At 41.9% G+C, this 24,476-nt stretch overlaps 2 protein-coding genes and 1 long non-coding RNA gene across 5 annotated transcripts in view; all 3 read right to left on the reverse strand.

The window, feature by feature from the left end:
• Positions 1-9,616, reverse strand: part of itga7 (integrin, alpha 7) — an 82,801-nt gene extending 73,185 nt beyond the window's left edge. For 2 of the 3 annotated variants that reach the window (XR_014569660.1, XM_083771698.1), the window contains exon 1: positions 9,061-9,615. Coding sequence is in view for 2 of the 3 variants with exons in the window: in XM_083771698.1 (XP_083627824.1) it covers positions 9,061-9,266 (206 nt within the window). In the remaining variant the exon portion in view is untranslated. Of the gene's footprint in view, positions 1-9,060 lie in introns of all 3 variants that reach the window. The other variant, XM_083771697.1, reaches the window with a different exon arrangement.
• Positions 1-24,476, reverse strand: part of adsl (adenylosuccinate lyase) — a gene marked incomplete at both ends in the record, with an annotated part of 382,286 nt that overhangs the window by 125,436 nt on the left and 232,374 nt on the right. The gene's annotated exons all lie outside the window — the stretch shown is intronic.
• Positions 19,809-21,619, reverse strand: LOC310863226. The gene is made up of 3 exons (XR_014569650.1): positions 21,464-21,619; positions 20,910-21,052; positions 19,809-19,928 (listed from the first exon to the last, which is right to left on the reverse strand). It is a non-coding gene; the product is annotated as an uncharacterized lncRNA (long non-coding RNA).

A 24,476-nucleotide genomic window follows, 5' to 3' on the forward strand; every position in this document is an offset into this window, starting at 1 on the left:
TGTTTATAGCAGACTCCTCACTCAAATGTGCACTTGCAGTTTGGGCAACTCCAAAGCAAACTCCACATGCCCCAACATTTTATTTACCTGCCATATAGTGTCAACCGCTTACCCCTGTGTCGGATCTGTGGTTAGACTGGCATATTTGCCGATACCGATATGACCCGATATGACAAATAAGGGCTGATACCGATACATTTCCGATAGTACCGATACAGTATTGGGACATCTCTAGTACAGAGTGTGAGATTTTGGCCTTCCCGTTAGCTTGAACAAGTGTGACCGACCGTTCGCTCTCCTCTCTGACCTCGTGACGTTCGTTAACCCACAGAAACTCCAGACAATAGTGTAGGATATCCCCCAGGATACCACGGCATGGTCACATGGCCACGGTCCAACCCTTCACCCTGTCTGCTTGCCTCATCATATACCGAGGTGCAGCGGATAGATGACCTCTTTGGGGCGAGCAGGAGCAGGATGTTTTGATGAGCAGGTGTGTGTGTGTGTGTGTGTGTGTGTGTGTGTGTGTGTGTGTGTGTGTGTGTGTGTGTGTGTGTACGCCACGCACACACGCTTTGGGGCATTACATTATGCTTCGCTTTCTCGTAGTTAGATACCGTACAGACGCAAAGCACCGATCCAAGGTGTAATAATAGGCAGCAGACTTTAGCCATCAAAAAAAAGATAATTTTTTTTGCTGAGCAAAGGTGTTTGTATCCATCATGTTCCATCAGGCATCCGTCCTGCAATGCATCTTTACTGTTAAATGCTTTGAACATTACCATTATACAATTATTACATAGTCTTAGATCATTGCCCATTATTGGAGTACATATTTCACTGTGACAGCTTTTTGAGGGGAGCTTTAGCCCCTCCTATGTCCAGCTTCGAAGGTTTGTCTAAACACAAACATTGTTTTGCAAGTGTTGATTTCGTCGACTAAAACTTAACTTCGTCGACTGCCTTTTTTCGCTGAGGAAAACTAAATGGAAACTAAATGAAAACTAAGCTATGACGACTAAAACTGAAAAACTGAGACTAAATATACTGACAATTTCGTCCAAAAATAAAAACTAGACTAAAATGTTAGGAAGGGACTAGTGGGGACAAGAGATCCAGGATAAGTCATGTTACACTTTGTTTGAATTCTGAAAATAGCAGATCTACGAGCTCACAATGCGTTGCAGCGTGGGCTTGTAGATCTGCTATTTTCAGCAAGTCGACTAAAATCTTATGGTATTTAGTCGACTAAAACTAGACTAAACACTAAAACATTCCAAGTGACTTTGTGTAAACACAAACATTGAATACCATTGACAATGAATGGGCGGCTTTGAGTGTTTGTGTAAACACAAACATTGAAGACAAAAGTGAGGACGCAAATTGTGATTGGCTGGAATGAGATGATGTATGACGATAAGAGTGTCCCTCACTTCACACAGGTGTGATTTTTGCGGGGCGCTAGCCCCTCCTATAAACAGCATTTGTCCCCACGTGTCTCAAGATTTGCCATGGACAATGAACGGAGAAATTAGGTCAAATGTCCGCTAAATATGACGTAAATTAAATGTCAAAACATGAAACGCCGTTGACATTGAAAGGAACATTTACGTGCAAATCGTTTAACCAATCACAGGCAACAGGCATTCTGATTGGCCAGTATGAGATGATGCATGATGATGTATGATGATAAGAGCGCCCCTCACTTCACACGGGTGTGATTTTCTTGCTATATAGCTTTGCTATAACATCATACAAACATACTTGGGGAGTCTGACCAATGACCAAGTCACCATAGAGGGGACATCCCCTTCTCATCAGGCTGGTCTATTAGCGGAATCGCCTCTCCCACAGCAGTATAAATAGAAGACACACACACACACACACACACACACGCACGCACTCGTGCGCACACGTACACGCACACGCACACGCACACACACGCACACACACACACACACACACACACACACACACACACACACACACACACACACACACACACACACACACACACACACACACACACACACCCTCTCATTTCTCCTTCCATCATTCCCAGCGGCATATAGTGTACCCGAGCTCGCTTGAACTTCGTTGCAGTGCTGTAGATTTTTGAGACAATCAAGAAAGCTAGCCGCCGCCCGCGATGCAATCCCTGGGCACCTCCTACAGTAGCCTATATTATACCAGCCTTCGTGTGTGGCATTCCTTCACTTCCTTCCAAGCCATGGCTGAACCAGGATCACCTTACAACAGGCTCATCAGTCAACATGACGTAGCACTTCTATACCAGCTAAACGGAAGGGGAGAGGGTTAGAGGGACCATGGTGGGCTTTATGCTTTGACCTTTGAGGAGCTTCCAGGGGCTCTGTGACGATAAGCTCGGGCCAAGAGATAACACCAAAGCAGACAGACAGACAGACATATTTCCATAAGCATGCCAGCAGCAGCATAGAGCACCGAAGTCTGATGTCAATATCGGTAGAGGGCTCAAATCCACGGGTTCATGTACTTTTATTTGCATTGTAATCCCCATAGGGGGATTTTAGATAGCCTCATATAATAACTGTGTTTTGAAAAATAAACAAATCATCCAGGCCGCTTCACTCATGGATATGAAGAATCAACTGACTGAGAGAAAACGCTATTGTTACTGCTACTGAATTAGTTACATTTTCACTAGAAACAGACTGCATCATATATGAGTGACTGACTGTCATAAACGATACAGAGACACCTCCCCGACAATAACGCAGAGACAGCTTGTTTATTTTTGGACCACAAAGCTTATAGTAGATGATTTTAAGATGAGCCCATGTTATTCTCCATCGAGAAATTACTTCCGTGAACCAGCTGGGGAATCGAGGGGACGAGCGATTGACGTCAGGACTTTGGCTGACATTTATTTAATGCACCTGCATCCCTGTCATCCAACCTAACACCACCAAACATGGAGAGTTTCTAAAAAGGGTTACGATGACTAATCTGTGAAGCATAATAACTGCTGCCTTGTGCGTTGTGTGATACCATTATGACAAAGAACAGAGCGGAGAACCGAAAAGTACAGTAGCAATATCATGTTCACTAACGAGTCGGGTGGCTTAAAACACAATAAAGTCCATAACACAATGGGGCCAAAGGCTACAAAAACCCAAACCTTTCTCACTTCAAATGAGACATGACTCAGCAGCATCTAATTACAATATGTCTCAGTGAAATGACTTTCAGACCCGTCACTGTCCTAATTTATTGCCAGTATCTTTTCAGTCAGGTTGTTATGTTAAGGCGAACATGCAACATTACCTCAGGTCGTGAACTGGAAGTTAGCAAACGGCTAACGCAATCTATTCACCCGAAATGTACATTTTGCAAACCGCAATCAGCGACACTTTACTTATGAGCCGTGAATATAGCCTCAGTCTCGGTCAGAAACGCAAACTGAGAAAATAATCCGAGATATATGGGATTTAAATAAAATTGCTCTAATTTGAGTGCTCTAAATTGAGTGCATTATGAACAATATATTATTGAACATCTAAAAGGTATGATTGCCATTACAGTATGACTGACTCAGCACCAGTCCTTTAATTAAGTTCCAAAGATATGCCTGATGTCACAGGGTACTGGCAATAAGATTATTCATCTCATGAATCACCAGAACTTGTATTTCTATAGTTTGCCTATAATGTTTTAATTTGGAATGATGATTCAGCAACATTAAATGGTAAAATATCAGAGAAGACTTATACTCTTGGGTCTGAGTGACAGCTGCCAAAAAGATTCAAGACTTGAAATCTACAATCTACAGCTATTTTTGGGGCGAATGTTATTCCCCCAGAATGTAGACGCTGCCTGTGATCCAAGTGGTTAACAGTGTAAAGGGAAATACATACAACTATCACTTGGGTGGTACAAGCTTAGAGTATATATGAATAGAGAGTTCTCCTCCCATCCACTTGCATTAAGTTGCTCTAAAGCGCAACGAGGCGATTTCACGGCAATACCAAATTCGGCCACTATGTCCATTTCTCCTCAGGGTTTGCTCCGGGTGCCGTCTCTATTCATATATACTCTAAGGGTGCACAATACATGTTGAAATGTTATTCACCAACCTGTGAAATAACATACGACGGTGTGTACTGTATGTGACTGTACATAAATGTATACCGTGATGGTAGTTAGTAACTACCATCACGGTATACATTTATGTCGCTTCGGTGCGTCTTACTGGTAATGGGTGACGGCAGACGGCTGGGCGAGCGCTGGCGCTTTGTAGTGCTGCCAGAATTGGCCAAAAATGACATTTGAATATTCCTTTTAAAACACCACATGGATTCGAATGAATTTCGAATGATTTTGGATGTCGAACGTATATGATTTGAATATGAATATATGAATATTGCAGCCTAATATGCTGTAAAACGCTCTCTTTCTTTATCGTTGGTGCTGAGAAATGCGCTCTCTTGAGTCTTGCGAGATCAAATGAATGATTCATTTGAATATTCAATCGAATATGGAGTATTCGTTGGGAGCACTAGCGCTTTGGCAGGGGGCGTCAGATCAACATAATATGGAATGAATTCTGTACTATCTAACATAATTCACTAACAATAATAAAGTAATTCCTTTGCCAAAGAATTGGAAATGTAAGCATGTAAGTATGGATATGCGTGCGAGACACAGAGAAATGATTGAAAATGGGGGATGGGGGGACAATCTTAAAGTCTTACTGGGGGGACTAGTAACAAGAGACTTCTTTGCCCAGGGTCCCCTAGGGCTATATGTGACTGCTCCTTTATTTTCCCACTACACCAAATCAAGCAAATTTAGATTTTTAGTTTTAGTCACATTTTAGTCACCTGGAATGTCTTAGTGTTAGTCTAGTTTTAGTCAACTAAATGTCATAAGATTTTAGTCGACTAAATCTACAGTTAATTTAGTCGACTAAAATGTATTTTGGCGTGCCTTGATGCTGTCATAATGACAGTTTTTACACTTGCACTGCGATGCGTTTTGAGCTTGTAGATCGGCCATTTTCAGCATGCAACCAATTGTAAAATGACTTATACTGGATCTCCTGTCCACTAGTCCCTTCCTAACATTTTAGTCTAGTTTCTATTTGTTGACGAAATTGTCAGTATATTTAGTCTTAGTTTTAGTCATCACAGCTTAGTTTTCATTTAGTTTCCATTTAGGTTTCGTCGTTGAAAAAAAGGTAGTCGACGAACATTTTTCGTCTTTAAGTTTTAGTCGATGAAATCAACACTACTGTAGACATAGCAGTTTTTCTAGAATTACACAGCTCACACCTTCTTCATCTTGGGCATATAAGACTCCATAATGAAAAGGGTACACGTGTGTCAGGGAAATAACATGGCCTATGGTGGTAGTATATACAGGAGCCCAGCAAATATACATATGCTTTCAGCATGTTGTCATGCTGGGTTTAAACCTGGTATCAAGAATGCTTTTGGGCCAGAGATGGGTTAATAATGGAATCAGGACTGTGGGTGATTTATACAGCAACAATGTAGTATCAAACTTTCAACAATTATCAGCCAAGTTTAATTTACGTAACCATGACCTCTTTAAATATCTTCAAAATAGATATTGGATTCAAGCAAAATCTATAGATTTCCCGAATATTCCGGAAGAATCCCCCCTGGAGGATCACATGTTTTGTACTCTTATCACCTCAACTAAAGGATTAACTTCCTCCATATATGGTATTCTAAACAATAATTTACCAATTTACAATACATTGAACATTAAACATAAATGGGAGACAGACTTTGGATGCACCTATGATGATGTGGATTGGGAGATAATATTATAGAGAGAGCTCAGAGGGTTCTTGTTTCCACCAAACATAGACAGATGCAATTTAACATTTTTCACAGAACTTACTTTACTCCGCTCAGGTTACACAAGATTGATAGAAGCATTCCCCCTATGTGCCAAAGATGTAAGATAACAGAAGGCTGCCTATTACATATGTTATGGAACTGCCCACTTTTAATTGATTATTGGAAGTTCATCTTGTCTACTGTCTCTGATATTATAGAGGTTGAAATACCACATGATCCAAGAATTTGGTTACTGGGTGACGTTACATTGATCAAAACAAATTTCAACAAAGCATACTTTGTGTTACTCGCCAGTACAGCTGCGAAGAAAATCATCTTGGTTAATTGGAAATCTGAAAAATCACCTTCACAGAGACACTGGCTGAATGAGCTTTCATCATACTGTACCCCTGAAAAGATACTGTACAATGTAAGAAGAAGGCCTGCTACTTTTGAAAAGATATGGGGCAGGTTCTTTGAGGTTCTACCTTCAATATCTCCTCTGGGTGGATTTAGTTAAAATTTATATTGTTATTTTCATGTATTTATCCGAGTTGTTGCTGTCAAGAGGTGTTGTGTACAATACAGAGTAATGAGAGCTGTGTAGTTTTCCTTTCTGGGGTTGGGGTGGGGGGTGGGTGGGGGGGGGTTTGTTTTTACTGTTTTTTGTCTTTTCTTTTTTGAGTTTGTCTTGTCTTGTTAAAAAAAAAAAAAAATCATGATTCTGTAACTCATTGTTGTAAATATCAGCATTATCAATAAATAAAAAATGCTTTTGGGCAGTTACATAGGCAGCAGAGGGGTGCCTCTCCTCTACACAGGGTGACTGGCTGCTGATGTCATTCCACTGGTCTTACCAGGCGACAGGGTGACTGCAGCGCGGGTAAACTGAGGAGCCGTTGGTTAAATATGGAACTCCTTAATGTGGCGCTGGCTGTAGTAAATTGACACAGTTTGAACTTGAAAACTGTTTCTGGAAATGGAGAGAGATCCTTACAGTAAACCACCAGCGTTGTTTTTGGCAGCAGATTTTGATTTTAGTTTAATGGTTTTCATTTAGTTTCAGTCACATTTTAGTCACCTGGAATGTTTTATGTTGTAGTCTAGTTTTAGTCGACTAAATGTCATAAGATTTTAGTCAACTAAATCTACAGTTGATTTAGACTAAAATGTATTTTGGCGGGCCTTGATGCCGTCGTTTTACATGTATGCACTTGCTGAAAATAGCCGATCTATACAGGCTCACAACGCGCGTTGTGTGTCGTAGGCTCAATATGTCAGTTTGTCACCTCCTCCTTCACATTCAGTATCCCGTGATCTTTTGTGGCCAGATGTAATTTCCTGGGGTCTAGTAGGACTATAGCCTAAATAATAATAAAGAAATCACTGTGACATTTTGTAAAAAGAAAAAAAAGAGACGTACAGTTATTTAGCCACTTGTTCGAATGTCCCTGCCCCCTGTCAAATTAGCTAAACAGTTATCTTTTACTTTCTCTATAATTGCAAATACTGTAATTGCAATAGGCTACTATGGTGATGTATTATGAAATATAATTGAAAATCTCTGTGTACATGAAAACAAACACTTTCTCACAAGCACCTCATCTGATGAAATACCTCTGGGGAGGCGGTGGCTCAGGTGTAGAGTGGCTGGATGGTAGCCACAAGGTTGCCAGTTTGAAACCGGGCTCCCCCAGAGTTTAGTGTTGAAGTGTCCTTGAGCAAGACTCTGTCTGAACCCCTAATTGCTCCCGATGTGCAGGTTGGTGAATGTAATGCACAATCTATGTAAAGCGCCTTGGATAAAGGCGCTATAAATGCACCATTTATGAAATAACCTATTTAAAGTTATTTTCTAAAAACAATCGATTGATATTAATTGCAGTAGGCACATGACATGATGAGGTCAATAAAGGCGGCTGCGTCTTGTTTACAGCAGGCATGCAGTAAACATTTCCAAAGGTTTAAATTTGGAAGTGTTGTTATCATTTATTCATGTGCACTCTGGAGGATACGTGTGCATTTGAGCCTTATGAGTGTTCCAGTCCCACGGTGAGACCAGGCAAAGCATCTGTTAGCAAGAAGTATGATGAGAAGAACACACACACAGTCACACACACACGCACGCACGCACACACACACACACACACACACACACACACACACACACACACACACACACACACACACACAGTCACACACACACACACACACACACACACACACACACACACACACACACACACACACACACACACACACACACACACGACTCATCTCATACAGAATAACAAACTCACTCGTGTAAACACTAAACCGTGCATGGCCTACAAGATGACACACACATACACACACACACTGACACACACACACACACACACACACACACACACACACACACACACATACACACACACACACAGCCAACTAATAAAATGTCTTGACTTGTACAATGCAGAGGGTCTTGCAAGTTGCATTGCAGCAGTAAAACCCACTGTGACAACCTCCCTTCCCATTAAAACCAGTGTAAAAGGCCCGGGCTCACCCACCCATGCACCCAGTCTCTTGGCATCTTCACGAACAGTACATTTATGCTGGTCTAGTGAGTACAGTACAGGCTGATGTACAGCAGTGACTCCTACATTAAGATTAAGCACTCGGGAAGTACTGTCTGCCAGTGCAGAGCTGTCTCTTCTACATTATCAGCATTTTATAATGCTATCAGTGACGAAGCAAATTCAAGGCATCAAATAAGTGGAGAAAACACACAATACAGCTCCATCCCTGTTTCTATAATAGGCCTAATGGTTTTCACACTGACGGAGACATTATATGTTTATTTGTATTATCAGAAATAAGACAAAAAATTTGGAATGCAGTTGGAGCAGGTGCACTAACTAGTACTACATCAGAATATTGTACCCCCCCCCCCCCCCCTACACACACACACACACACGCGCGCGCGCGCAAGCACACAAGCACATGTCAGTTTCACTCATTTTGGGGGACATTCCATTCACTCAGATTCATTCCTCTCTAACCCCTAACCATAACGGTACCAATTATGTCTGCAATTGGACATGCATCCTCGATCAATCCGGGTTTATTGGGTGTCCAAAATGTGGCCCTTTTCAGGAACACAGGCACGCACGCACGCACTGACACTCACTTGACTCTATACTGTATCTTTTCTCTAGTCCACTTTACTCACCAGCTCTGAGGCTCCGGTGTAAGCTGCTGGTGAAGGGCTAAAGAGAAGCCGAAGAAGGTCCCTCTGTCCCCCAACTTGTGCAGAGTGTGAGCGGTGTCCAGGTTGAAGCCAGAGGTCAGGCCCAGCAGCAGCACGGTCAGCAGTATGATCCAAAGACAAGGTGATCGGGAGGTGCTTCCATGTCGCACCGGCGGCGGGGCTGCCATGGTGGTGGTGCAAAGACAAGTGCAGCTCCCTTCTGCGGATCAAGTCCACTTCAAGAGGAGAGAGAGAGCACGCTTTAATAATCCCTTTGTGGCCCCAGGACAGAAGAGAGAGAGAAGTCCAACGTAATTCTTCACCTCTCCTTTCCTCTCCACTCTCACGCCTCTCTCTGTCCGCCTTGTTTTCAGCCAGTCTCTGTCTCTCAGTGTGGCTGTTCTGTTCTGGCTCTGAACTCCGTTTGTTGCTGTCAGTCTACGGACGGAGCAGCCTGAGAAAATGTGGCCGTGTGCAGGCTAGCGCGCGCGCGCGTGTGTGTGTGTACGTGCGTGCGAGGCAGCAGCACGAGCGTGCGTCTCTGCTGGATGTGTGTGCGTTCTCCCTACTGAGTCCCTGTGCTTGCTCTGTGTGTGTGTGTGTGTGTGTGTGTGTGTGTGTGTGTGTGTGTGTGTGTGTGTGTGACTGAGGGATACAGCGGACAAGTGCCTTGAATAGCCTGCTCACTCCTCCCCCTATCCTCTCTTTCAATCCCTCTCCCCCCCACACACACAGCACCACCACCAGAACCCCCACCCACCCCACACACACACACACACACACACCCTCCACCTCCTGCTCCCCTCTCAGCTGACATCAACACTCAAGGGACTGCTGCCAAAATACCAGGCAAGGTTGTCAGGATACTTGGACGGCGGCTGAATAGGGAGAGGTTGAAAAGACTGTTTTATACTGTTAAGCTCTCACACGGTCCAGTGCGTCTATATACCGCATCACTTTCTCCGTCCGGACTGCACGACTGGACTGACTGTAGATTACTGTATGCCTGCCTATAGCTGCACATCCCTGGGAAGAGGGACAGAGTCTTGGGGGGGGCGACAGAGGATGAAGATAGTTAGGTGGTGCTGGTGGTGGCGGTGGTGGGGATGGAGGAGGTCACTGGGTTTTCTCAGGAGAACCTGAGCTTGAAGGGCCCTTGATGTCTAATAAACTTCTAGCTATACTGCGGAGACATGGAATTAATGTGGGAGACAAAATGAGCCCGAAATGTGCACAGTGACCCGCAGCTGGGACGTGCAGAGTGTGTCGTTAGAGGGGCAGGGGCTGAAATCCCTTTAAGAGGGCACTTTTGGACAAAAATTGAGAAAATAGCTGATCTACGCGTTGCAGCGCGTTGAGAGCTTGTAGATCAGCTATTTTCGGGGGGCAACCAGCTAGTGGAGATGCGGTGTGTGTAATGACATGAAAAAGCTATTCTCCTGAATGCTGCCTTCTGGCATGGCATGGAAGGAAAGGAGTGGCATTTGCATTTCTTTCACCATGTAGTAAATGCTGCATTCGTGGTCTGGAAAGGGCTGTTGTTTTGCAGATCGGGTAAAAGGGCAGGAGCTGAAGCCCCCTTTGATGTCTGATGTATGCACGTCCCTGGTGACCCGGTAAACTTTATTACAGACCTTTCAAGTCTTCCGAATAGAAAGGAGTGGGAGAGCTGTGGGTGTTGTTGTGACACAGAGCAACGCGCTAGCCATGGAGGAGACGTTAACAGTGTGCCCTGAATGGACCTTATACGAATACCGGACGAGTCGCCCCTTTACCAACTTGCCCCGGGCGTACAGCCGGTGGAACTGCGCGGCCTGGTATTCCTAAAGTAACCTAACTAAATTATGCTCAAACGGTTAAACCTAACCTTATTCCTAACCTTAAGGTGGTTGCACACCTTAAGGAAAACCTGATGGAAAAACGCTGTTAAAAATCTGAAAAATGCAGCAGTGTGCAGGGACCTTTAACCTCAGTAAAACTATGCCTAAACCTAACCCTATACCTAAACTTAACCTCCGTAAAACTATGCCTAAACCTAACCCTATACCTAAACTTAACCTCAGTAAAACTATGCCTAAACCTAACCCTATACCTAAACTTAACCTCAGTAAAACTATGCCTAAACCTAACCCTATACCTAAACTTAACCTCAGTAAAACTATGCCTAAACCTAACCCTATACCTAAACTTAACCTCAGTAAAACTATGCCTAAACCTAACCCTATATCTAAACTTAACCCCAGTAAAACTATGCCTAAACCTAAACTTATATTTCTAACCTTATTCTCAGTACAACAAAATAAAGAATACAAGAACCACTGCACCGAGCGGGGCAAAATCGAGGGGCGAGATGGTTTAGCGGCGACCATACCTGATACCCCTTTATACGGTTCCATTTGGTTCCATTTGTAAATGGACACTCAGGATTTGACTGTTTGCAGAAGCCTTGCTTTCTTCCGCTGGGGTCAGTGTTTCTGAGCAGCAGAGGTCAAAGGTGAAGTGACGTCATGCCCTCGCTGCCCTCACAGGATGCCATGTCTTGTCCAAGTTGTCCACAGCTGCTCTGTTTTCACACAGCTGATTTGTGCTCCCGTCTTGTGTCTGTCTGCACAGCTGTCTGCAAACCTGGTCACCTCCTCAACTGTTCTGCACCCATAAACCTCACACTCAGCATCCAAAACATTTGTGTTGTTGTTGTTAGTTACTTTTTACTTTTAATTGAACAATTGATGCTATTTGCATTTTGTGTGTTTGTGTGTGTGTGTGTGTGTGTGTGTGTGTGTGTGTGTGTGTGTGTGTGTGTGTGTGTGTGTGTGTGTGTGTGTGTGTGTGTGTGTGTGTGTGTGTGTGTGTGTGTGAGTGTATGTGTGTGTGTGTGTGTGTGTGTGTGTGTGTGTGTGTGTGTGTGTGTGTGTGTGTGTGTGTGTGTGTGTGTGTGTGTGTGTGTGTGTGTGTGTGTGTGTGTGTGTGTGTGTGTGTGTGAGTGTATGTGTGTGTGTGTGTGTGTGTGTGTGTGTGTGTGTGTGTGTGTGTGTGTGTGTGTGTGTATAAAAAATAGTCCTATAAATATATAAGCTTTGATTCCATCTGCGAGGGATCGTATTTACTCCATCTGTTACATTATCACGATATTGCTTTTTTAGCCCCCGTAAAATCTGAAATCCCCCCACCCACCCCCGTTTCCCCTCACTGTATATGTTTTGTTTTTTTACCTCCTTTATGGTGATTTCCTGTATTTTGGCTATATGGAAGTATATACGTCTCTACGTCAGCTACGGGGCCAGCTGCAGCAGAGTGGGAAGAGACTTGAGAGGCTGTGTGGAATGGGAAAGTCGCTGCAGGCTTGACCCTTGGCTCAGCCAGTCTGTGTCCAAGTGTCTATGAGCAAGGCACTTAACCACTACCTGCACCCTGCACTGCATTAATTATAGCAGCACCCACTGCTTCTACAAGTTAGGGTGGGGAAATGTAGAATTCCACACATTATGTGCAATTATATTAGGTTGAAAAGGAGACAATGATTATTATTATTATCATTATCGTTATTTAAGAAGGCCACGATCATAATTTCACTCCCACACTCACCTAGTGAGTCCGGGAGTGAGATTCCTGGTCCGATCCATTATTCGACGTGTATATCATGACATGCAACTAAACTTTAGGCTCGACATAAAAACAACCCGGTCATGATGATTCCAAAGAGCGCAGAGAAAGGCAGGAATGGAGTGGGGACTTTGCTGAGAGAATGCTGAAAATGTCTTAATGGTGGTCACGGGCAGGAGGCCAGACGAGGAGGACGGATGCCTATGGACAGAGAACAAAGCCGGTCAGAGAGGGAGGCGTGGAAAAGGGGAGAAAAAAGGAGAAGAAAGGGAAAAGGAGGGGAACAATGGTGATGCCCAGCAGTAAAGACTATCGTGGCAGATTGTTGCTGACACATGCATCGCAACACAAGGTCCCATTAGCAGTGGTGGAAAGTACTTGTACTTAAGTACTGTACTAAAGTACAATTTTGAGGTATTTGTACTTTACTTGAGTATTTCCAATTTCCAGTACTTTTACTTCTACTCCATTACACCAAATGCAAAAAATGTACTTTTACTTCACTACAGCGATAAAAATGTTGATTAGAAAACATACATTAACCACTTCAACCCTATACATTTCAGCCATTTGGAAATTTGCGACGCATTGTGAGCTTGTAGATCGGCTATTTTCAATAGATTTTGTACAGTTTGAACTTGTGAAATGGGACATTCTGCATAATGAGTAGTGAGTACTTTAAGTACATTTTGAGTACTTTAAGTAAATTTTGATGCCGATACTTTTGTACTTTTACTCAAGTACATTTTCAAGTTCTAAATTGCAGTATTGGTACTTTTACTTAAGTAAAACAACTGAGTACTTTTTCCACCACTGTGCATCGCAACACAAGGTCCCATTAGCAGTCTGAGCCACACTTCAAGGAGAGGAAGCTTATTTTAGATGGCAGCACTTTACAGGCAGGGTCATTTTCCACACTCCCTCTTTAGCCCCTGTCGCTACTGAGATATGCTTAATTTAGACTCCATCGTATGCCGGTGTCGCGTGCCCGGAAAGAACAGATTTACCAGCTCACAACCCGCTGCGTTGCGACGCCTTGCGAGCTTGTAAATTGCAGTGTTGTTTTCGTCGACTAAAACTAAGACCAAAAATGTTCGTCGACTACCTTTTTTCACTGACGAAAACTAAATGAAAACTAAGCTATGATGACTAAAACTAAATCTAAATATACTGACAATTTCGTCAAACAAATAAAAACTAGACAAAAATGTTTGGAAGAGACAAGAGATCCGGTAGGCCTATAAGTCATTTTACAATTAGTTGCATGCTGAAAATAGCCAATCTACAAGCTCACTTGTAGCCTATACGTTGTGGGCTTGTATAGGCTATATCATTTGATAATGGCATATTATTAAAAACATGACTTGTACACCCAATGAAAATATAAACTTCACAGAATATATACCACTTCGAATTATAACAATCGGTTGAAGATTATCTGGATATAATAAAGTAAGTAAAATATCAACTTCTTGCAACGGGCCATTGCACTGAGCACTGGCAGTGGCAGTGTTCTACCTATACTTGTGAGGACCTCTGCTTGGATTCATGGTGAGTGGGGCACCGACGATCTGCAAGCTCACAACGCACTGCATGTGTATGAAACACTTGGATCCACGGCTTGCTAAGCCGTGTATATCCACGCCAAGCCGTGTATATCCACGGATATCCCAAGCCGTGGGGCGAGCCGTCTCTCTCTGAGATTTTTACCTGTACTATATTTTCACCTGTAATTTTAAACAGAGAGAGAGAGGGGGGGGGGGAGGTAAAGTGTCTAGTTATAGTGAGAGTTGAGGGGCCCAAGGGGGGTCATCAGCCTCTTTTGCAGAGGCCAGTTTCGAATTGCAGCCATCCGTAGGTGCCCTTTGAGAGCGGTTTTGAAGGAGTCAAGGGATTCACATGTCTTAATGACTGTTGGTAGGGCGTTCCACATTTTGGTGGCATAGGAGCGAAAAGAATTTAGTCCCTTGTTTGTGCCGAATCTGGGTTGTACATGGTTTGTTGCACTCCCTCTGGTGTTGTGGGTGTGGACTTTGTTTACATTAAGGAAGTATTTAGACAGGTACATGGGTATCTTGGTGGTGTATCGAATCTTGTGGACCAGACCCATTGCAAGATGCTGTACTCTGTCGTCGACCCTAAGCCATCCCAGCCTGTCAAAGTGGGCAGGGGTGAGGTGGGTTCGGGGGGTGAGGCCAAGTAGGAGCCTGACCAGTTTGTTTTGGGAGGTCTGGAGCCTTGTTTTAAGGGCCTTTGAGGTGCTGTGGTACCAAGAGGTGGATGCATAGTCAAAGAAACCTTGTACGAGGGCTCCTGTTAAGGTCTTCAAGGTGTTTTTGCTGACCAGTGAGGAGATCCTGTAAAGGAATCTTGTTCTTTGATTGACTTTTTTGATTACGTTGGTGGCCATTTTATCACCGGAAAGATTGGCCTCCAGGATGGAACCTAGGTAGGAAATTTGATCTTTTCGTGTGATAATATTGTCACCCACTCTAACCAAGAAGCCAGGCAGCGATGGAGCCATAAGTCCATATCCATAAATTCGGGGACATAAATTGCGCAAAATACTGTTAAACATGACGGCATCAGCCTGCTGCATCCTCCTAGCTGTTGTGTGCTAAGCTAAATCACATCATACAGGACCACAACAGTCAACACGGCATTGACCAGGGTTGCCACATTGACTGAGAGGGAAACAAGCAACCAGGTCTATGAAAATGTTAACAGGCCAGATCAAGTCAGAAACTGTCAAACATCATTGTCCAATGTTGTTTTAGAGGAGTGGTTCTCAAACATTTTCATGTCATGGACCACTAATATTCTATATATATATATATATTTATATATATATATATTATATATAATATATATATGTACTATATATATTTACTATATATACACACCGGTATATATACAGTGTACACAAACCGTATATCTAGGTGTGCCCCCAGATTTTTAGGCTATGAAAAGTGTGCCCTGGGACAAAAAAGGTTGAGTTAAGCGGTGCCCAAAGGTAGATCACGATCTCGGCCAGCGCCAAAAATGATCGGAGCAAATACCGGGCAGTGTGTATGAGCCATAACGTGTTGACTACACTACACTACACTAATAAGGACACATAATAATAACTAATAACCCATCCGTTACTACATGTGGAGTCAACTCCCGCAATTTCCTTCTTCCCATAGTGCGCGGCAAAGTAACTCTGGGATGAGCGGCCGCGAAATTCTAGTTTAATATAACAGAAATGCAATTAATATACGTGTAAATGGCTCAATTGAATAACAACATTGCTGTAATCAGTTGAGTCCCAGTTTCAATGTATTGATTTATAAACAGTATGCTGAATGAGTACATTTAATTCAAACAAAAGTACAACTCAATACAAAAACTGTGGACACTATGATGAAGCATTACACTTGTTTACAATAAGGCCCACCATTTTCAATTCATCAGAACATTTAGAGACTTACAATTATACACTTCTATATAAAAATCAGGAATGATTGAATGTAATAATGTCAGGTTAGTTTCAGCCTTCTAGTGGAATCTGATATTTCCTCTTGTACTGTGTCTTATGGGTTAAGAATTGCATAATTATGTACCATAATATGACATAAGATTCAGGAATACCCCGAAGATGTATAAGCTTGTAGTATAAGGATATAATATAACCTTAAGAGGCAGCAGGCATGTCTCTGGCAGAGGATGGGGGTTGACACACATTTACGAAGTGAACACTTAATATGGTTATAGATGTGACGTGTAAATGGCTCAATTGAATAACAACATTGCTGTAATTTGCATCAGTTGAGTCCCAGTTTCAATGTATTGATTTATAAACAGTATGCAGGCAAATGGTTTGGGATACTTGGACAGTGGTATATGAGTTGAGTTGCTTAAAGTAACTTTGACTATCAACTTTGTCTGTCTAGTATTGTTTCACTGGGAAAACAGAAAACAGGGTCTCAGCAGCATGTGGTGTTTGTTACAATGGCCAAAAAACTTGTGGGCTGTTTTATACTGGTTGGTGATTTTATACTGGCCCAGGTGTGTCACAATCTCCACGACACGCCTCCAATCTCTACTGCCACTCCCACCATCCATCATCAGCACTGGAAAACACTAACAGTGGATTAAACACAGACCAAAACACCACTAGGGCCACATAGGACCGTAACACAGAGCTCAAACTGTTTTATGATACCATAGAAAATGTGTATAATTATTTTGGCCACAGCATTAAACGGTGGGCCATGCTGACTGGCATAATTTCCACAGACGATTCATCTCACCCAGGCATCACGTTGAAGCGATTACCTCAAGCTTCACACTCCAATACAAATGAAACTATTTGAATAAAGGTTGTACATATCAGTGAAATTAACCTCTGGGAAAATCCCTAATTGAGAGTGTAGGCCTAGCAAGCCACAGATCATGGCATGGCTAACAGGGCTTGGGCACTACCCTACCATCTCTCTAGATTGGCTATTTTCAGCAAGTGTAAAAACAGTCATTACGACGGCATCATGAAGGCCCGCCAAAATACATTTCGTTCGACTAAATCAACTGTAGATTTAGTCGACTAAAATCTTATATTTAGCCGACTAAAACTAGACTAACACTAAAAGGTGACTAAAATGTGACTAAAACTAAGTGAAAACCATTCAAGAGACTATGACTAAAACTAAAATAAAAATGTGCTGCCAAAAACAACACTGCAGGGGAATTGAATAGCTCATGGATTAATACCACCTATTTAGAAATGTTCTCAGAAAAGAACAAGCAACAAGATGCTAAAAATAATTCATATTATATTTTTGTATTAGTAGTATTATTAAATTAGAATAGTAACAACAATAGTAAAACGCATATAATGTGCTAAAGTAGACAGACAAAAGAGAATACATAGTAATATCAGTGCAGATTCTCTGACATCCAAACTTTATGTATGTACAATTGTCGCCACCTTGTGGAACTTCGTCATACATGCAGTCCTTTACTGTACATGTAGTTAAAGCAGGGCTGTTCAGATTAAAGTATTTTGGGCCTGCCGCCTGATGATTCACACAAACATGACACATATATGTTGGCCAGAGGCTAAAATGGGGGAAAAAACAGCCATGAAGGTAATTGGTAGGGAAGATTCTCCATCTCTTCAGACAATCTTTGAGAAAACGGTGCTCAGTCTGTCAAATAGAGTGTTGTCTGATCCTTCACAAATCTTATCTTCAGAGTATGAGCTGTTACCCTCTGGTAGACGCTACAGAGCGTGCCATTGCAAGAGCAACCGCTTCAAACTTTCTTTCCTTCCCACTTCAATTGTTCTACTGAACAACTGCCACATAGTTCATAGCTCTTAGTGGGGAATGGACTTCTTGATCTTCGTCTGTTATTTATTGTTTTTACCTTGTGATACTTTACCTTGTGAATACTCTTGCACTTTTATATTCATATACCTTCTCCGATTGCAATTTTGCACTGATCTCCTGTGATACTATTGTGATACTATACCTTGTACAATGCTGCTATTGTGTATTGTTTGTCTGTGTTTTAAAAACGTTGATGTATTACTGCACTTTTGCCCAAGACAAATTTCCCCTCGTGGGACAATAAAGTATATCTCATCTCATCTCATCTCAGACTGTCCATTATGCCACTCCGCTGTGTCAAAGTTGCTACGTGCTCATACCATTTACACAGCAATATTTCTCTGTTGTGTTTTCATCATACATTGTGTCTTCATCTTAAGTTTAGTTGAAATTGTATTTGTTTGGTAAAGAATAGTTTCATTGTTTCATTTCTATTACATCTACTAACCATTTTCTCTGTTGTTTCATTTCTGTCTGTTCTGTCAAAACATCTGTAATTCGCAAATGGACAAATGAAAGATTCTAACCTGGGCAAAGATAGGTAGGTTCATGTAGTCTTGTATGTAGACTTAGGCCTCATTCACACTATTGAGACAGCTGTCTTGTCCGTGTTTAATGGCCGCCCCAATGCATTTCCAATGGAAGTCACATGGTTTGACCAAACATTTTTGTTTGATGGGGTGGCGGGGGGGCAGAACACAGCCATCAAACAAAAATGTTTGGTCAAACCACGTTTGAAATTCTTTATTTAGGAATACCCCATTGAGATATAGTATCTCGTTTTTGCATTTTCTGCATTGGGGAGGCCATTAAACACGGACAAGACACAAGACACGGACAAGACAGGTTGTCTTTTAGGTGTGAATGAGGCCAGAATGAGGCTGTCTTTAATATGAAGGGTTGTAGGAGGGTGGAGTAGCCCGTTCGTCTGAGCATGGCGTTGGTGCGCTGGGCTGGTTAGGTGGGCGTAAAGGGTACATCTCCTGCCCCTCAGTGAAAGCAGCATTGCTGTATGGTAGTGACAGTGACGAGTAGCCTGGATCACCTACGAAAAGAAGGCAATTGAAAAATAATAGTGTTCGTATTTTCTTTCTTTCTTTCTTTCTTTGAAGTTTTATCATACAAAACAGTATGACACAGCGCAGAAAATAAATGATGAGTAACATGCCTCGATTACAGTAAAATGCGTAATAATCACTAGCTGTAAATGGTAAATGGTGCCTTTATCCAAGATGCTTTACATAGATTGTGCATTACATTCACCTATTCACACACACATTCACACACAGATGGCGGTGGAAACCATGCAAGGCACCAACCAGCACATCACGAGCAATATGGGGTTCAGAGTCTTGCTCAAGGACACTTCGACACTAACTCTGGGGGAGCCCGGGTTCGAACAGGCAACCTTGTGGTTGCCATCCAGGCACTCTACCCCTGAGCCACCACCACCCTCTTGTGTATTGCAATGCATTGTGTGATGCACCTGGCATAAATTACATGAATCCAGCTTCATGCCCGATAACTTAATCACAGGCAATCATTTACCACTACCACACTCTAATAGATAGTATAGCTTGTGTTTTAGAAATGTTAATGTATACAAAGCCGGAAACATACCAACTTCCATATATGATGGAGGTGGTGCCGAGGGCATGGGCAGCCCATGGCCCCCCTGAGGCATGGGCTGGACTCCGTAGCCTGGCATGGGCAGCCTGTGTCCCCCCTGAGGCATGGGCTGGACTCCGTAGCCTGGCTGAAGAGGCATAGACTGGTAGACTGCTCCCTGGTAGGACTGTGGATGTCCCGGTGAAGCCTGTGGTTGCTGGGGTGGTGTGGTGACTAATGTGGTATGAACGGTGGCATCTATCACAGCTGGAGAAGAAAGTCATAGTCTCACTTACGTTGTATGCACCTCAATTCAGAGTTTAGTCTGCTGACAGTCAAATTAATTGTCAATTTAGGCATTTAGCAGACGCTCTTAATCCAGAGCGATTGACATTAAGCAATAACAAAAAGCATGGCAATACATCACATACAAAGTAGTTATCATAAAACATGCGTAACCTAAGAACGTAACAGTGGAGTATGTATGAAACTATAAACTATACTATACTATACTATACTATACTATACTATACTATACTATACTATACTATACTATACTATACTATACAAGTAAGACGCGCAAACGCGTGAAGCGAACGCAGCTCGTGTGTGTGTGGTTGTGTGTGTGTGTGCTACAGCTGCGCCCTGTGTGTGTGTGTGTGTGTGTGTGTGTGTGCGTGCGTGCGTGCGTGCCACAGCTGCGCCCTCTGGTGGCGGGCCGGTGGTGTAACAGCGTGACACACACACACAGCGTGACACACACACACACAGACACTCAGCCCCTGCTGTCATAGTAAGTGGCTCACTGCGTTCGCAACTATACTATACTATACTATACATACCGGTATGTACTATAAAGTGCTATGACTACATAAAATGCAATTCCTACATTTTGGCACTGATTTGTAGATTGAAATACATATTCAAATCTGTTTTCCGCAGTCCGCAGTCATAGATCACCATCAACGTACTTTTAGCCTACGCTGGTTGCTGCGGAACTAGTTTGAGCAAGTCTTTGGTAATGACAACTCTTATGGATTACACTAAATAATGTGTCTGTGTGCACTTGAGTCGATGTAGTCACTGTTGTTCCACTCCAAGTAGGCCTACTTGAGTGTACTTTGAGTGTCAACCCAAACAAAATATGCAATAATCAACTTCCCATTCATATCAACTATGAGAATCATTATAAGTACAGATGATGAATTAAGGGACACAGATAACCTAAAACCAGAGACATCAACCTACGATTATGACTGTGATTTCGACGAAACCTCTTGTACAGGAAGCAGCATGGAGAAACACAGCAAATAATGAGACCCACGCAGATGATGACAGGGAGGATACTGCCTACGACAGTTCCAATGATGTAGGGAATTTTACTTGTTCTCCTGGGGGGGAAAAAAACAAGTACAAATAATCCATCGGTTCCTTGGTCTTAACCAATTCTGGTGACTAAAATCGATTCTGCTATCTTTGAAAAATTGGGAAAATGTGGCGCAAATCTTTGAATATATATTCTTTCAGAGCGAACGTTTTTAACTCAAATCTTTGCATCTGAGGGGGGGGGTCCCTGGAACAACATATTTTGAGATGGGGTCGGCGGCCAAATACATATAATTCTAGGGGTCCTTGACATGAAATAGTTTGAGCACCACTGACATAGAAACATAGGGTCTTTTTTTTGAAAACTGTCTGGCATTTGTAGAATCGGTGCATTAGTTGTCAAATGAACGAATGCCATTGCACATACTGTACTGTGATTCAAAGAGTCACATGCAGTTGAGTACACCATACCGTACCTCAGAGGACATCGGTCTTGTTCCTCTTTAGACAGACGATGTTTAGCATCAGAGCAGCAGTATATTTTGCTGCAGTCTCCACAGCAGAAGTACTCGCTCCCATCCCAGCCACATTGCTGGACATCATGGTAATCACCACTGGTGTCCCAATAGCCTTTGCAGCCTATTGTGGCTATAGTACACAGAAAGTGTCAAAAATAAGCAAGAAGAGGTTTAATCGGTAAGACAAAGAAAACCAAATAGTATAGTGTTTACATCAACAAGAAGTGCAACGCATGCAGACACACCCCTATGTGTGGCTACACTACAGTAGTGCCATGAAAAGTCAAATAAAGTGGGAGGATTTTAATGACTAAATCATCCCTACGCAGTACACAGTTAAATACTCATTTGTTTCAGTTAGTTCTGCTTTCCATAACGTTAGGTTAGGACTTCTCCTTATGGACCTCAGCTAGTTCTGATTTAGTGGTATGGTCATTGCGGGTAAACAAACAAACAAGGAAGTCATTGAAATTACCATGAATGTAAATAAATAAGATAAAACAATTACCGGTACATTATTTTAAAAACAAACAAACCGCTCACCAGACACAGTCGGGAGTAGTGTCACACCTAAAAGACAGAGCAGAGTGGATGATACAGCCAGCGCCATGGCTGCATGCTGAACTGATTTGCTGCAGGAGGAAGGTAACAGAGAGGAAAATAGTTGTTACAAGTACCTGCTGAACAGCATTCCACACCTTTGTCATTACCAGTGGTGGAAATAAAAGTACAGAAATGTTTAATACTGCAATTGTGCAATATATAGAATAACCAATTTAGACAATTCTACAAATGTCTTCTAAATTCTAACATTTTTCTGAAGAACGCATGTTTCTATGTCAGTCGTTCTCAAACTATTTTCATGACCCCCAAGATTATATATGTAGGCCTAATTGGCTGCCGACCCCCATCTGAAAATATGTTGTTCCAGGGACCTCCCCCAGAAGCAAAGATATGAGTTAAAAATGTTCGCTCTGAAAGAATATATTAAAAGCTTTGCACTACATTCTCAAGATACAAAAATTATAATCAGACCTACAAGCTCGCTGTGAGCTTGTAGATCTGCTATTTTTCAATAGCTAAAAGGGTTCCCGCCCAAAATGGAATAATACTCTTTTACAAGTAAAAGTCCGGAATTCTAAATGTACTTAAAGTACCAACAGTAAAAGTAGTCATTGTACAGAATGCCCCATTTAAACATTTCAAATGTATAAAATCTTTTGAAAAAAAGGGAAAAAAAGCTCACAATGCATCACAAAACGCATTGTGATCTAGTAATTGGCTATTTTCAAAAGGACAACATTTATTTATTTATATCGGGCTGAAGTGGTTAAAGTATGTTTTGTAATAATAATCAAAATCTGCAAAGTAACTAGTAAATAAGGTTAAAAAGTGGAGAAAAGAAAAGTACTTTCCATGACATCACTTTTTTCTTTTTTACTGAAGCTATCACTTGATTCATTCATGAAAAACAACCCTATAAACCTATAAGTTATAATAGTATTTGTATAGAAATGTCCACATAAAAAAGCTATTTACGCATTGTAAATAGTTTTTTAATAGTATCCCATCCAGACAGTGCATGACACCACGTGAGAAAGTTCAAATTTAGTGGCACAAATTAAGCAAAACCTACATTGCAGTTTTTACAACTACAAGTTATTGCAATAGCCTAAACATTAATGCATGCCCAATGCACAAACATACTGTACAGCTGAGTACTGAACACTGAGCTTTACTGAACATTAACCAAAGTGGTATGTTATGTGAGGAGGGTTAGTCCGTTTAAATGAACCAAAGTGGTATGTTATGTGAGGAGGGTTAGTCCGTTTAAATGAACCAAAGTGGTATGTTATGTGAGGAGGGTTAGTCCGTTTAAGCTGCCAATTAAGGCTGAAATGAGCTGAAATGTAAAACCATATTTCAGTTATTTTTTTTAACCATGAATAATTATTGGCTTTTAAATGCAAGACGGGGTGTGTTAACCCATTTAGACCTGACGACGATTCTAAAAAGATGTCTTCTAAATCCTGAAATTTTTCTGTCAGTGGTGCTCAACCTTTTTCATGTCAAGGTCCCCAAAAATCGATGTATTTGGCCGCCGACCCCCATTTGAAAATATGTAGTTCCAGGAACCCCCCCAGAAGCAAAGATTTGCGTAAAAAAGGTTAGCTCTGAAATAATATATTATTCAAAGATTAGTGCCACATTTTCACGATAAAAAAAAAATAGCAGACCTAGAAGCTCATAGAGCGCCACTCGGTGGTGCACTATGAGCTTGTAGATCTGCTATTTTTCAATAGCTAAATTATAACATGTTTAAAACACCAAAATGGGTTAAGACACTTTGGAAACTTCTAACTTATGTAAAAACCATGCGAGTAAAGAAAATTTATAACGGCAGATTTCTGGGTACCAAGAAGTTGCATGCTAGCCCTGTCGCCTCCACTGTTGCGAGAGGTCACAGATAGGGCCAGGGGTAGACATGATTTGTGTTCCTTCATGGCATGCACACCAGTGTTGATTTCTTCGACTAAAACTAAGACGAAAAATGTTCGTCAACTACCTTTTTTTCCACAGACGAAAACTAAACGGAAACTAAATAATAACTAAGCTATGATGACTAAAACTAAATATATTAACAATTTCATCAATAAGTAAAAACTAGACTAAAATGTTAGGGACTAGTGGACAAGAGATCCAGAATAAGTAATTTTACACTTGGTTTGCATGCTGAAAATAGCCGATCTACAAGCTGTAAAATCAGCCATTACGACGACATCAAGGCCCGCCAAGATACATTTTAGTCAACTAAATCAACTGTAGATTTAGTCGACTAAAATATTATATTTAGTAGACTAAAAAACTAGACTAAACTAGAACTGCACTCTGTCAAGTGCATACTTGCTTGTTGCACACTAGTAGGCCATAAATGGCCAACTAGTGCGCAAGCAGAGCGCGCAAGTACTTT

This window comes from Protomyctophum parallelum, assembly GCF_964188405.1.
Source record: "Protomyctophum parallelum genome assembly, chromosome: 8".
In the NCBI taxonomy this organism is placed as follows: Eukaryota; Metazoa; Chordata; class Actinopteri; order Myctophiformes; family Myctophidae; genus Protomyctophum; species Protomyctophum parallelum.